Below are 15,420 nucleotides of genomic sequence, written 5' to 3'. Positions count from 1 at the left end.
CCTGCTTACCCCACTAGTACCATACCCAACAGATGGCTGGAAGCAGCATAGCACTCCGTCTCCATTCGAACTGAAGTAGCATCCACATGACCTTATGTCTAGCTCATGTTACTTGCGGGTGACATAATAAGCGTCAACATCAACTCCAGAAACACAGCAAAGTGTGCCCGTCCCAAAGCCTTGAGTTCCGTCTCATCGCTTACGTAATTCCGAGGGTGGATGTGGCCGCTCCAAGAATTTTTTTTCAACTGCCTCTGCTCTTCAGATCACAAACACAAGAAGAAGACATATAAACACAACAGAGGCTTCAGAAAAGGACCATTTGAAGAACTGAAAAGGTTACAATTTGTGGAATTACCATCGAATAAACCTATTCTCTTCTTATTAGTTCCTATTTTCATTTTCCCGCCCCGGTTGCCCTCATCTTTTCGTAAAGGTTACTACTTATTTGCACTTGGTTTTACAGAAGAGGTTGAAATGAGCGACACTATCAAGTTCAATTACTCGAGAGCTCTCGAGAAGTTGAGGTGCTTTGTTGAGTTTTATGAAACTAGATCTATTGATGGAAAGGCTTTGAGCTTCAACACTGAGAAATCCATCACCGAGAACCTGAAGGCGCTTGCCATTGCGTCTCTTGACCCATCTTTAACAACCGCTTCTTTGTACTCTTTGGAGGACATTTTCCTCGATTTTGTCTCATCATGGATCTCCCTCGACTCCATCGAGGCCCAGTATATTGCATCCAAGAAGCTGTCTTGTGCAGTAAAGGGATCTGTTGTTTTGTGTTCATTGGGTAGAGTTGTGTCCTTAGCTCCTCAGACTCGTCCTCTATTGGAGTTGTTCCTTTCCCAACACGATATATTTTCTCAGATCGAGGCTCATGGAGAGAACGTTTCTCAGGTTGAACTCAGAGATATACTTTTAGCCTTCTACAGGTTGTTGTATGCTGATTGTGATAGATTCATCACCTTTGTTTCCCCAGATACGTTGGCAAAGATTCTTACATGGAAGGAATCTGATTTGGTTGTCAAGTTTCTTGCTGTGAAGTTACTATCAAAATACCTCAAACTCTCAGAGACAGCACAGAATGATATGTTGAAGAACCAAGTCGGGGACTCCTCTATAATTGCAGATTACGAGACTGATCATAATGTTGATTACAGATTCCTTCCTATCCTAGAGGCCAAAAGATTGGCAAACTTTGAACAATTGCGTATTGATGGTAATACCAGAGAAAGAGAGGGAAAAGCAGATATATTTATAGCGATTGAACCTCACATGCTTGGATCCCTAATCGTCTCAGTTTGTGGTATCCTTGTACCGAAAACCCATTTCGATCAAACGTCTTCAAGGTCGCCAGATTTTGTTCCAACTGAAAGATCTATTGATACTTTGAAGGCGCTGGCACGCAACGTTCAAGATAATAAACCTGTTATTGTTGTTGGATCAGCTGGATGTGGTAAGACATTTTTGATTAACGAGCTGAGCAAGTATTTGAGCTGTGACCGCACCATGGTGAAGATTCACTTAGGTGAACAAACCGATGCAAAGCTTCTCCTTGGTACATACACTTCAGGTGATAAACCTGGGTCATTTGAATGGAGGTCTGGTGTCTTGACCACTGCAGTTAAAGAAGGTCGTTGGGTTCTTATTGAGGACATTGACAAAGCACCAACTGAGGTCCTTTCTATACTCTTGAGTTTGCTGGAAAAGAGAGAATTGACAATACCATCCAGAGGTGAAGTTATCAAGGCTGCTAATGGATTCCAACTTCTTGCAACTATCAGATTATCCGATGGTACCAAGAAGCTTATTCCTGATCTAATTGGTCTGAGATTATGGAATGTGCTTGCTGTTGAGGACCCATCTGACGAGGAACTCAGAAATATCCTTTGTGTTAAATTCCCATTACTCACAAAAATGATTCCAATGTTTATATCATTGTACGAGTCTATTCAAACAACATACAGAAGCAAGACATTCCTCGTAATGAATAAGGGGTCACATCCGAGGGTCATTTCCGTGAGGGATTTGATGAAGTTTTGCACCCGTGTGAATGTAATTTACCAGAACAATGGTATAACGTCCAATGAGAACCTTTTAGAGTCATCGGTCATCGACAACATCTTCTCGGAAGCAGTTGATTGCTTTGCTAGTGCGGTTAACGAAGAGAGTGCTCTTGATGCTTTGATAAACGTTATTGGAGAGGCTTTACAAATCGCATCGTCTCGTATCCAGGTCTTTTTGAACAAGCATGTTCCTATATTTGAAGATTACGATGACCGCTTCATTCTTGGTAGAGCACATTTGACAAAGGCTCCGAACGCACTATACAGAAAGAAGAATACTGGGAACAACACTTCGTTTGCAAGAACAAACCACTCTCTCAGACTTATGGAGCAGATTGGTGTTGCTGTTCAGATGACAGAGCCCGTGCTACTTGTTGGTGAGACTGGTACTGGTAAGACTACAGTTGTTCAGCAGGTTGCTAAACAGATGAACAAGAGCCTCACTGTTATCAACGTTTCCCAACAGACAGAAACTGGTGATTTGCTCGGTGGCTATAAACCTGTGAATACAAAGACAATCGCAGTCCCAATCCAAGAGACATTCATAAATTTGTTCCATTTGACCTTTTCTGCTAAGAAGAATGAAAAGTTTGAAAAGATGTTGATAAAGTGTTTCAACCGCAACCAATGGAAAAATGTGATTCGACTTTGGAATGAGGCCGTTAAATTGGCCAATCAAGTGTTATCGAAGAACGAAACTGATCCAGAAGATGAAGCTCCTAAGAAGAAGAGACGTCTCAATGCAGATGATAAATCTGCGCTGTTAGCAAAATGGGTTGACTTCAAGTCTTTGGTTAAAGACTTTGAGGTGCAATCACAAACAATGGAAAACGCCTTTGTATTCAACTTCGTGGAAGGTGCTCTTGTGAAAGCTGTAAGAAATGGTGATTGGTTGCTGCTTGATGAAATTAACTTAGCCTCTCCCGATACACTAGAGAGTATTTCCGATCTTCTTTCTGACGTTGCTTCTCAAAGAACTATTTTACTCTCAGAGAAGGGTGAAGTCGAATCTATTCAGGCTCACAAGGATTTTAGAATCTTTTCGTGTATGAATCCTGCTACTGACGTTGGTAAGCGTGATCTCCCTATCAGTATCAGATCACGGTTCACTGAAATCTATGTCCATTCTCCCGATGGTGACATTGCTGATTTGCTTCAAATTATTGATAGATATATCTCACGTTTTGCAGTTAATGATGAGTGGGTTGGAAATGACGTTGCTGAGCTCTATTTGCAAGCGAAAAAGCTTGCACAGGCTAATGAGATTGTGGATGGAGCAAACCAGAAACCACACTTTTCGATTCGTACTTTGACTAGAACCCTTCTCTATGTTTGTGATATCGTTTCGATATATGGTTTGCGTCGTTCATTATATGAAGGGTTCTCTATGTCTTTCTTAACATTGCTAGATCAGAAATCTGGCAAAATATTGAAACCGTTAATCGAGAAGTATACCATTGGAAGACTGAAGAATGCAAAGTCAGTAATTAGTCAGATACCCCCAGCACCTTCATCTGAAGAGGGACAATTTGTCCAATTCAAGCATTACTGGATGAAAAAGGGTCCTTTTGATGTTGTCGAAGATGCACATTATATTATCACACCTTTTGTTGAAAAGAATTTGCTTAATCTTGTCAGAGCTACGTCAGGAAAGAGGTTCCCTATCCTTATCCAAGGTCCAACATCAGCTGGTAAAACAAGTATGGTGAAGTACTTGGCCGACATCACGGGAAACAAGTTTGTTCGTATCAACAATCACGAACACACAGATCTCCAGGAATATTTGGGTACGTACGTTTCTGATGATACTGGAAAACTGTCTTTTAAAGAAGGAATTCTCGTCGAGGCTCTTCGTAATGGTCACTGGCTTGTGTTGGATGAATTGAACTTGGCACCTACCGATGTGCTGGAAGCACTTAACCGTTTACTTGATGATAACAGAGAGTTGTTTATCCCAGAAACACAAGAAGTTGTCCATCCGCATCCAGACTTCATGCTTTTTGCAACGCAAAACCCTCCTGGTCTCTATGGTGGTCGTAAGGTTCTATCAAGAGCGTTCCGTAACAGATTCTTGGAACTCCACTTTGATGATATCCCACAAGATGAGTTAGAAGTTATTCTTAGAGAAAGATGCCAGATCGCTCCATCTTACGCCAAGAAGATCGTCGACGTATACCGTCAGCTCTCCATCCAACGTCAATCTTCACGTCTGTTTGAGCAAAAGAACAGTTTTGCAACTTTGCGTGATCTTTTCCGTTGGGCTACCAGAGAAGCTGTCGGATATGAAGAACTCGCTGCCAATGGTTATATGCTATTGGCTGAAAGAGTTAGAAAGCCGGAGGAGAAACTTGTGGTGAAGGAAACATTGGAGAAGGTTATGCGTGTGAAGCTAGACATGGACGACTATTATTCCAAACTGGAGAATAAGGATTTAATGGAGATTGAATCCACTGTTGTTTGGACAAAGGCCATGCGCCGTCTTTCTGTCCTTATATCAGCAGCCATTGGTAACAACGAACCTGTATTATTAGTCGGTGAAACGGGTTGTGGAAAGACTACTGTTTGTCAGGTCCTTTCACAATTCAATAACAAGAAGTTGATTACTGTTAATGCTCATCAAAATACAGAAACTGGTGATCTTCTTGGTGCTCAAAGACCAGTTCGTAACAAGTTAGAACTACAGAGAGCACTTTATGAGAAAATCACGGGCGTACTAGAAAGCATTGGTATTGCTACTAAAGACACCAATCCTAGTGAATTATTGACTTTATTTGACAGCGCAGACCTTTCAACTGTTTCAGACGATTTGAAGGCTGAGATAGCACACGACAGGGCTAATATGAATGTTCTCTTCGAATGGACAGATGGTCCTTTGGTTCAAGCTTTACGTTGTGGTGACTACTTCCTTTTAGATGAGATTTCATTAGCAGATGACTCAGTATTGGAAAGACTCAACAGTGTATTGGAACCTGAGAGAAGTCTCTTGTTGGCTGAAAAGGGATCAGACGATAGTTTTATCACTGCTGCAGATGGATTTCAATTCCTCTCCACTATGAATCCAGGTGGTGATTATGGAAAAAAGGAACTTTCCCCAGCTCTTAGAAACCGTTTTACTGAAATCTGGGTACCATCGATGGAAGATATCGCCGATGTTCAATGTATCGTTGAAAATAAGCTCTCTATGGACCTGAAGTACTTGGCTCCTATCATTGTGAAGTTTGCAGAAAGCTTTGGTACAAGACTTGGTGGTACTCTTACCAGTGGTGTTTTGTCTTTACGTGACATTCTTGCCTGGGTCGAATTCGTGAACAATTCTTATATTCATACAAAGTCAATCAATGGATCGATGTTACATGGTGCCGCAATGGTTTTCATTGATGCTCTGGGTACAAATAATACTGCTCATCTGGCTGAATCAGAAGAAAAGCTGAACTCGCAGAAACTTGAATGTGTCCAGGAATTATCACAACTTCTGAATGACGATCTGACAAAGTTCTACAAAGGCAAAATTGAGGTGTCTCTCACTGACAGCTCTTTGAAAGCTGGTTTATTCGAGATACCTAGAGATATTGAACAATCGTCGGAGGAACTGTTTAGTTTTGAAGCACCAACAACTGCTACAAATGCTATGCGTGTCATCAGAGCTATGCAACTCAAGAAACCTATTCTCTTGGAAGGGAGTCCTGGTGTTGGTAAGACTAGTTTGATATCTGCGATTTCTAAAGCTACGGGGAGCCCTCTTACTAGAATCAACCTGTCTGAGCAAACAGACTTGGTTGACCTTTTCGGTTCTGATGCACCAGTGGAGGGTGGTAAAACTGGGGAATTTGTCTGGCGTGATGCCCCCTTCTTGAGGGCTATGAAGAGAGGTGAATGGGTTCTACTTGATGAGATGAACTTGGCTTCTCAGTCAGTTCTGGAGGGATTGAATGCTTGTTTGGATCATCGTGGTGAAGCGTACATTCCAGAATTGGATAAGTCATTCCCACGTCATCCAAACTTCAAGGTGTTTGCAGCTCAAAACCCTCAGTACCAAGGTGGTGGAAGAAAGGGATTGCCTAAGTCATTCGTCAATAGATTCACAGTTGTTTATGTTGATATTCTTAAGGCAGATGATCTTGTGTTAATCGCTCACCATCTATATCCAAATATTGCCAAGGACGTGTGTGCGAAGATGATCAGTGTGATATCGAAACTGGAGGAAGAAGTTTCTCTGAAGAAATCATGGGGAACATTGGGAGGCCCATGGGAGTTCAATTTACGTGATACGTTGCGGTGGTTAGAAATTTATAACTCTCCATCCATCTTGAATTCTTTATCACCAGTGGAATTCTTGAACATCATCGTTACCCAAAGATTTAGATCAGAGGAGGACAAAAAGAAAGCTACTGCCCTCGTTACAGAGATCTTTGGAGAAAGCCCAAATAATGACAATTTGTTCGTGCTTGGAGAAGCTTTTATTCAGTCCAGAAAGTCTCTCATGAAACGTTCTGAACTACTTGGGATGACTTCTTATAGTAGCCTATGCCATCTTCAGACCAACGGAGCCATTGTGGAGTCTGCTTTGTTAGCCATCCAGAATAACTGGCCGACAATCCTAGTTGGTCCATCTAATTCTGGAAAAACCGACATTGTAAGATATCTGGCTACGGTATGTGGTACTAAGGTTGTGGAGTTCTCAATGAACAGCGACATTGATAGTATGGATATTTTAGGTGGTTATGAACAGCTCGATCTTACCAGACAAATAACTCGAGTTGTCAATGAGCTAGTCGATGTGTTGTGCCGTGTTCTTGCTACCCATTTCAAGTTTTCCTCAGACATCCAACAATCCAACGTAGCCTGTCTTGAACTACTGAAGTTTTTGAACTCTTCTCACATCACAGTCGATAATTTCGACTTATTGGCTATGAAATTTGCAGACTTCAGAAGATCAGTAAACTTCTCTGAGGGAGTTGCTAGAATTGCTGATACTATATCATCTCTCTCTGAAAAGGTTCATGAAAAGAGCGTTGTGAGCTTCGAGTGGTTTGATGGATTGTTGGTTAAGGCTGTTGAACAAGGTTACTGGCTGGTGTTGGATAATGCCAATTTGTGCAGCCCTTCTGTTCTTGATAGACTTAATTCGTTGCTTGAAACCAATGGTTCTTTGATTATAAACGAGTGCAGCTTACCCGACGGACAACCTCGAGTTTTGAAACCTCACAAAGATTTCCGTCTCTTCTTGACCATGAATCCTAAATTCGGAGAGCTTTCCAGAGCCATGAGAAACAGAGGTGTGGAGATCTTCTTGAATGACCTGAACGAAAGAGGAACTGAATTCGATATGAAGCTATTGGGAAGAAACGAGCAGAGTTCAGAGTTGACACTGGCAGATATGACCATTGGCTCATCGTGCTTTGTTCCTGTCTCTAAATTTGTTGAACCCGTGGACTCAAGTTCCTATTATCTCGGATTGATGTGCGACACAGAACGTACAGATGTCCATCAGAGTGCTTCGGTGGTTTCTTCAGTTATTCCATTCACCTCGCATTCATCTTTAGGACTGTTTAGTTCCACTGTTCAGAGTTGTGGAGAGTTCAACACTGCCTTTTCTGCATATATCGAGGGTATTGTTGATCATATTCAATACTTCGCTGAAACAGGACTTTCCAGAGCGATTTATCAATTATACACCGATATTGATGGAAAGGCCCAATCACTTCTCGGAGGAAATGTCAATTATGTGACATATCAGTTTTTGAATCCACTCTGGAATTCTTATGTCTTTGATACTATAACAGATGGTCAATGTGCCAATCCATCTGAAGTTATTTATCTTTTTGAAGTGGCTTCTCAGGTGCATAAGTCCATAACTGCATTGGAGTCTACTGAACTGAAGGGTAAGAATGGAAAACTCAACGAATTGAATTATCTTGAACAGAGTGCTGCTGCCTATAACGGAAGAGAAGTCAAAAGTGCACCACGCCTGAACATATTCAAACTTTTGAGAGAGACGTTGACTTTCATCCGTTTTTCGTTATTCTCTAACAAGACAAACCCGCTAGAGTCAGCAGGAATGTTCAAAGTTTTGCATAGGTTGTGTATCATTTGGTCATCTTTGTATGACAGCAGCTCGTCCAAAGATGAAGCAAAGGCTAGAGTTTACCAGAGAATGATGAAACAGAACGTTGAGGGAACACCTGGAATGGCCAATATTGAGAAATTTATAGAGCTTTTGGAATCGTTCGAAAGCGACTTATCTCTGACGAGAGGATTATTTATGACTCCAATATGGGAAAAGTTCAGAGGAACGTATCCACAAACTGGGCAGGCATGGGCTGACCATTCCGACCTTTTGGAGTTGATTTCAGAGTTGGACCAAGTTGCTTTCAAACAATATTCTGATGCTGATACCAATGTTACTACGCTGTTGTCATCTGTGCTTGACTTACATCACATTATTACTGCTGAGTCGACAACGCCAGGTTCAGATATTTTTGATGCTTTGAAACAAGGAATAGCAAACTTGGAGAGGCTATCATCTGAACTTCTTATTAAGAGATCCCATAACTTCCAAGAGTGTTTCCAGCTTTTGTTCAATTTCGCTGTCTCGAGTTCGTCTAATGCTAATGATGACCTTATCCAACTATCTCATTATGCAGGTATTGGTGCCAGTGCCTTGTTAACACTTGAGAATGACATATATCCAAAGGTTTTTGATACACTATGGTTGAAATCAGATGTTGGATATAAATCGTTAACTTCTGACCTGTTCACTGATCACTTTTTACAGTCAGTTTTTTCAAAGATTGGTAATTACAATGAGTTCTCTGGAGATCAACTCGAGCAAACTGTGCGTGATTCCATCGTATTCTCTAAACAACTTGTGAAGAATTCTCAGTCCATATTGTCCAACAAAGTTGAAGAGCACAGACGGATAATCATTAACTGGTACACGAAAATTCTAGCATTGATCACCAAACAAGACTATACTGGCATGTCAATTTCTTCTTTGATTAGTGTTTCACAAGATGTCAAAGACCAGTTCTTCCAGCGTATCAATACCTCGTTCTTACTTCCAGCCCTTGAACTCCTGTCCGCAGATGTCGAAACCGGCAAGCTTGGACAGGCTTGGGTGTTATTGTCTATTGGACTCATTCAGCTTTACGTCCCGGATTCCACTTACGATCCAGCAATTGAGGATCATATATTGTACGAAAATTACTTGAAAAGAGCACAGTTTTGTACTGATGTATCAGTGGCTATGCGTGAAGTGGTTTCTGTCAATTTTGGAGATGAAGAGATCCTTATCGAACGCTTTTGCCCATCAGTTGAAGGCGAAGCTAAACCAGAAAAACCAAGAGTTTATCGTACCAAAATCTCCATAGACAATCTTTTCGATGAGTGGTCATCTTTCATGAACTCAACTTTAGAGGTTGACTCATTGTCGGCTTTCTTGGGAAAGACAGAGTCTACAGAACTGGAGTTGTTTGAGAAACAGGTTGAACTTTTCCAACAGAACTCATCAAACTTTTTGGAGAGACTTTCTAACAAGTTCAAACACTTTTCAGATGTTAATGATATATTTAAAGGTTACATCTTTGGGCTGAAGCTTGGTTTTGATTTGATTCTTGAAACTAGAAAGGGCCAGAGCACCAAGTACCCTGTATCGCCATTGTGGTTTGTGAACCCGCAATCTCTAGCAGTCAGGGAGGACATAGAGATTGGATTTACTATTTTCAGAGATTTCTGTAAAACCATGGATGTTGAATCACCAGTGGCAGAGCAAATATTAAGATTCATGTTTGATATGTTAGCCACAAGCCTTGGTGAGAAAGCTGTCCATGATCCAAAACTCGAACAAGTGTTCCAAGCCTTATACTATAGATGGTCTCTCAGAAGATCAAGGGAGGAGCAGAAGGCTGCAGAAGAGGGAAGTGTTTTCAGATATCAAGATAAATCAGAGTCCGATGAAGATTTCAAAGAAATGTTCCCAGATTTTGAGGAGTTTGTTAATGTGACTGACGGTGTGACCATCAAGAGTTCGACTACCATTGAAGACGAGCTCGTATTGCTGGCACAAAGATACATCACAGTATTCCTCAAGAAGGAACGTTTCAACCTGAAAGAATTGGTCAACACTGGTTCTGAGATTACAAAACGAATCTTGGAGACTTCACAAGAATTCAAGGCTGGTACCATCGAGCCATCCAAATTTGCTTCCGTTCTTGTCAAGTTATCGGAGTCAATTGATGCTGCATCTACAAGTGTTAGAAGCACCGATCTTGACTTTTACCGTGGCTATTCACCAAGGGAGTTAAAGAGATCCATTGAGATTATTGAAAGACTTTTTGGTCGTGTCTGCGAACATCTAAAGCAATGGCCAGAGCATGCAACACTCCAAATTCTTGCACGTATCTGCAGGGAATACATGTCTTTCCCAGTGAGAACTCCACTCGCCAGATTGATTCAAAAAGTTGAACAGATCTACACATTTGTCGCCGAATGGGAAAAATATGCCTCCAGTCAGGTAACTTTGAGAGAAAACTTTGACGAAATGACAACTCTCATTGTCTCCTGGAGAAGACTTGAACTGTCCACTTGGAAGTCACTATTTGATAATGAGGATGAGATTTACAAAAAAGATATCGGCAAATGGTGGTTTAACCTTTTTGAGACCATAATCTTGCCTGTTTATTCACATGAAGATGATCTGAACCTCATTGAAGTGGTGTCGTCATTGAATCTTTTCATTAGTAAGAGCACAATTGGTCAGTATCGCTCTCGTCTGGATCTGCTGAAAGCCTTTTCAATCCACGTCGAGATGATTTCTTCAGACCATAAGCTGAACAACACTGTCAAGAATCTCATCACCTTCTATGACCAGTTCACTCCTTTAATTGAGGATAGCCTGAACAATGGTCGAAAGAAACTACAAAAAGAAGTTGAAGAAGTCATCTTACTTGCAAGTTGGAAGGATGTGAACATTGATGCTTTAAAGCAGTCTGCTCGTCGTTCCCACCACAGTCTCTACAAAATTGTCCGCAAGTACCGTGACATATTAGGTGGGTCTGTTACTTCGCTAATCGAGCAAGGTTTAAGCAACTCACAGAAAGTGATTTGTGGAAAGGAGAATATAATTGCTTCTAGATTCTTGCATACCGATATAGACGAGGTTTCTAAGTTGTGCAGTGCGATTAAACCATTTACTGCTCGTCCACAACATCTCAAGAATGGTGTACTTATCAACTCCAATATGCTGGTTTACAATAATCGTGTCAAGAACAGAACTTACCCATCACTGTATGAGTATTCCAAATTCCTTTTGGAAGAAATGGAACGTCTGAAGAAGGAGACTCCAACAACACTGAATGATGAAAACAAAAAGATGATTGCTGCTCTCAAAACACAAAAAATGAAACTGTTGAGTGACACTTTACGTGAGCTTAAGCAAATTGGATTGAAGACTCATTTGAGAGAGGATATCCACAAATTACAGTCTTCAGCCAGTTTGATTCTGTCAGAGTCCCAATCTTTTAGTGGAACAGTACTCTCATCGTATGATTCTTATTTTTTCAGAATTGTTGATATTCTTCCTCGTTTAAGAGCCTCTGTGTCGAATGTGGCAGAAGATGTCCCACCGGCAGATGCTGAGAAAGGTCTAGCTGTGATTGAAAACCTGATCTATTGTTTGATCAAAAACAAGAAGCCACTGTTACAAATTTCGTCCGCTTACAAGGCTCTTGAGACGGTACAGCAGCAATTGGACGGTATCAGTCAATTTGATGGTGAATTAGTATCTGCTAGTGTTGTTTTGAAAACTCTTGCAGATGTCGAATACATCTTGAAATGGTTACCGCAAGTTCTGAGTTACGCTATTGAAGTTTGTTCTGTTTGTACTAAACTGTACGGCTCAACCTCTGACATATCAATTTTCCATTCCATGGTGAATGAAGTGAAAGAGATTACACTTGCCTTCAATAAACCTTGGAAGTTCTCCACTACATCACTCACAGCATTGGATTCTGTGAGTACGATGATTAACAGATTTGTTAAAGAACTCGAAGTTTGGAAGACAAATTCAACAGTTCCATTTGTTGGTGATATAGTCATAAATTGGCTAAGAACACAAAATATCGCAGAGGTAGAGAAGCATGAAGCAAAGCCTGCTAACTTAGTTGAGCTTGATGAGATTCTCCGCAAGATCAGTTCAAGAGTTATGGTTGTTTTCCAGAAGGTGACAAATGTTTTGAACGTTCCAACTGTTGAATCAGAGGATGATAAATGGTTCACTCTCACCCAAAGGGAACTATCCAGCATTTCCAAGTCTCTCCACACTTCATCTATTGTGAAATCTTTCGAGGAACTTATGGACTATTTATCAAAGATGTCTTGTACAGAGACTTCTCAAGTCAAGACACTCTTGAGTTTTACAAATATCTTTTTGAAGAACTACCAGGATCTTCTGGTGATTGTTCTGAACAAGTCCAAAGATAATTACGTTGACGTCTCCCGTGCTACTTATATTTTCTGTTCATCTCTATTGAATCTTGCAAAGGATGGTTTCTGTTCCCCAGAACCACCTACAGAGAGTAAAGATGACGACAATCTTCATGATGGTACAGGTCTTGGAGATGGTGAAGGTGCACAAAACAATTCGAATGATGTTGAAGATGATGAAAATCTTGATGACTATGCACAGGAACCAAATAAGGAAAAAGACGATAAACGTGATGAGGATGATGACAATGATGATGCTGTTGATATTGAAGGTGATATGGCAGGTGATCTTGAAAATCTTTCTGACCAGGATGACAATGATGAGAAGGACGATGAAGACGAGGATGAACAGGAAGATCTGGATGAGGAAATCGATGACTTAGATGATTTAGATCCTAATGCTGTTGACGACAAGATGTGGGATGAGGAAGCTAAGGAGGACAAGAAAGAAAAGGAATCCGAGAGCATGCCAGAGAACTCGAAAGATGACGATGTCAAAGCTAAAGAAGACGAAGAAGAGCCTGGTGATACCAAAGATAAGGCCGATGACCAAAATCCCCAAGATAACTCTCAAGAGCCTGAAAACGACGATGACGCTGAGGAGGAGGAGGAAGAAGATGTTGGTGAACAACAGGATGAAGTTAAGAACGAGGAAAGAGAAGAACTGGAACAGAATGTACCAGAGACCGAAGCTCTTGATCTTCCTGATGATATCAATCTGGATTCTGAGAATGAAGATGACGATAAGGAGAATAAAGATGATATAGACGACGACATTGATGATCAGATGGATGTGGACGAGGAGGAAATTTCTGATAAAGATATTGATGAACAGGAAGCTGCTGAGAAGAACGATCAAAGCGAAGATGAGGAGCTTGCCGATAAAGAGCCTGATACTGAAGTTGCAACAAATGAAGAGCTCGAAGATGATAATAACCAAGATGAAGATGTCAAAGAGGAAGAGGAAGAGGCTATCAAAGGTGCCCCAGAAGACTCTGAAGACGAGGAATTGAAAGAGAATCAGGCAGAAGATGAAAAGCAACAAGACGATGTACAGGATGAGAATGGTGACCAAATGGAAGGTCTAGAGGGTGCTGACAGTGGTGAAAACAATAACGAAGACGTTGATCCCGAGACAGCAGTTGAACAGCAGTCGGGAAGCCATGGCCAAGGTGCCCAGGCAGAGACTCAAGATGAACAAGAGGACGTTGGTGCCAATGGATCTGCCAACCAACAGCAACAAGATAATGAGCGTTCCGAAGAGACGACCGATTCGACTCGTGATGATCTTCGTGAATCCTTGAAACAACTTGGTGATTCTCTGAAAGAGTTCCACCGTCGTCATCAGGAGATCCAAAATGCATCAGAGCACAATGATATCGCTGAACAGAGTGCAAATGAACGTCCAGATGAATTTGAGCATGTTGATGGTGAAAATACCAAGAACGAGACTCAGGCACTTGGTGCAGCTAATAAGGACCAAGTATCTGCAATCAACGATGAGATGGCTATTGACGATGACGAAGAAGTCGAAGTTAAAGCTGAAGAAGAAGAAGCTCCAGTAGCTGAAGGTGAAGCCGTTTCGGACGAAGAAATGGAGGATGTTGGTGATAACCAAGAAGAGGCAGATGAGTTCAACGGCAAGACTAAAGGTGGATTTATTGGAGAGAGAAAGACGGAAGCTGATGTTGAGGATGATTTCATCAAGGCTGAGTTCAGCGATGAGGAAGAAAGCGATGAAGATATCTTTGACCAAAGTCTTTTGAAGCCGGAGGTGATTGACCGTGATGAAGATGTCGTTGACATTGAGAAAGCTCGTGAACTTTGGAGAAAGAGTGAATTGGAAACTCAGGATCTTGCTGCAAGTCTTTGTGAACAGCTACGTCTCATCTTGGAACCAACTCTTAGTACCAAGTTGAAAGGTGACTACAAGACAGGTAAGAGATTGAACATGAAGCGTATCATCTCCTACATCGCCAGTGACTTCAGAAAAGATAAGATCTGGTTAAGACGTACCAAACCAAGTAAGCGTCAATACCAGATCATGATTGCTGTTGATGATTCCAAGTCCATGAGTGAGAGCAAGTCTGTTGATTTGGCATTCCAAAGTATCTGTCTCGTCTCCAAGGCTCTTACACAGCTGGAATCCGGTGGGTTGTCCATTGTCAAGTTTGGAGAAGATACCAAAGTTGTCCATCCATTCGAAAAGGCGTTCAGTGCTGAAAGTGGAGCCAAGATCTTCCAGAAGTTCGACTTCCAGCAGACCAGAACAGACATCAAGAAGCTGGTCCGCGAGTCCATCGACATCTTCAACAATGCCAGAACCCTTGGAAACGCGGACCTGTGGCAGTTGCAGATCATAATATCGGACGGTGTTTGCGAGGACCACGCTACCATTCAGAAACTTGTTCGCCGTGCCCGCGAGGAGAAGATCATGCTTGTCTTTGTCATCATTGATGGAATCAACTCCGACGAATCCATCATGGACATGAGCCAGGTGAAGTACCTTCCAGACGCCAACGGCAACATGGTCTTGAAGGTTGACAAGTACCTGGACTCCTTCCCCTTCGAGTTCTACGTTGTGGTTCACGACATCACAGAGCTCCCAAAGATGCTTTCCCTCATCCTCCGCCAGTACTTCTCAGAACTGGCATCGAATTGAGAGGAAAAGGAAACAAATCAAAAGTGTATATTAGAACAATTACTACCTGTATATTACTACCTGTATATGACTACTAGACTATGACTACTAGACTATGACTACTAGACAAGTCTGAACATTGAAGAGTGAAAGTAGTGAAAAGTGTTGATGGAACGGCCCCCAAAACCCGCTTAACGCCGTTGGTCGGGCGTTCCAGGAAGAAAAGGC

General features: G+C 41.6%; 1 protein-coding gene across 1 annotated transcript; it reads left to right on the top strand.

Annotated features, from left to right (window-relative positions):
* Nucleotides 1-300: 300 nt before the first annotated feature.
* On the top strand, nucleotides 301-15,305 carry REA1 (AAA family ATPase midasin). Its single transcript, XM_020215400.1, has one exon. The coding sequence runs from the start codon at nucleotides 478-480 to the stop codon at nucleotides 15,211-15,213; it is 14,736 nt and encodes a 4,911-aa protein (XP_020069622.1). The 5' UTR covers nucleotides 301-477; the 3' UTR covers nucleotides 15,214-15,305.
* Nucleotides 15,306-15,420: the final 115 nt, after the last annotated feature.

Source organism: Cyberlindnera jadinii, assembly GCF_001661405.1.
Source record: "Cyberlindnera jadinii NRRL Y-1542 unplaced genomic scaffold CYBJAscaffold_10, whole genome shotgun sequence".
Taxonomy (NCBI): domain Eukaryota; kingdom Fungi; phylum Ascomycota; class Saccharomycetes; order Phaffomycetales; family Wickerhamomycetaceae; genus Williopsis; species Williopsis jadinii.
Note: the sequence above shows the minus strand (reverse complement) of the source record. Positions and strands in the feature narration are given on the sequence as shown.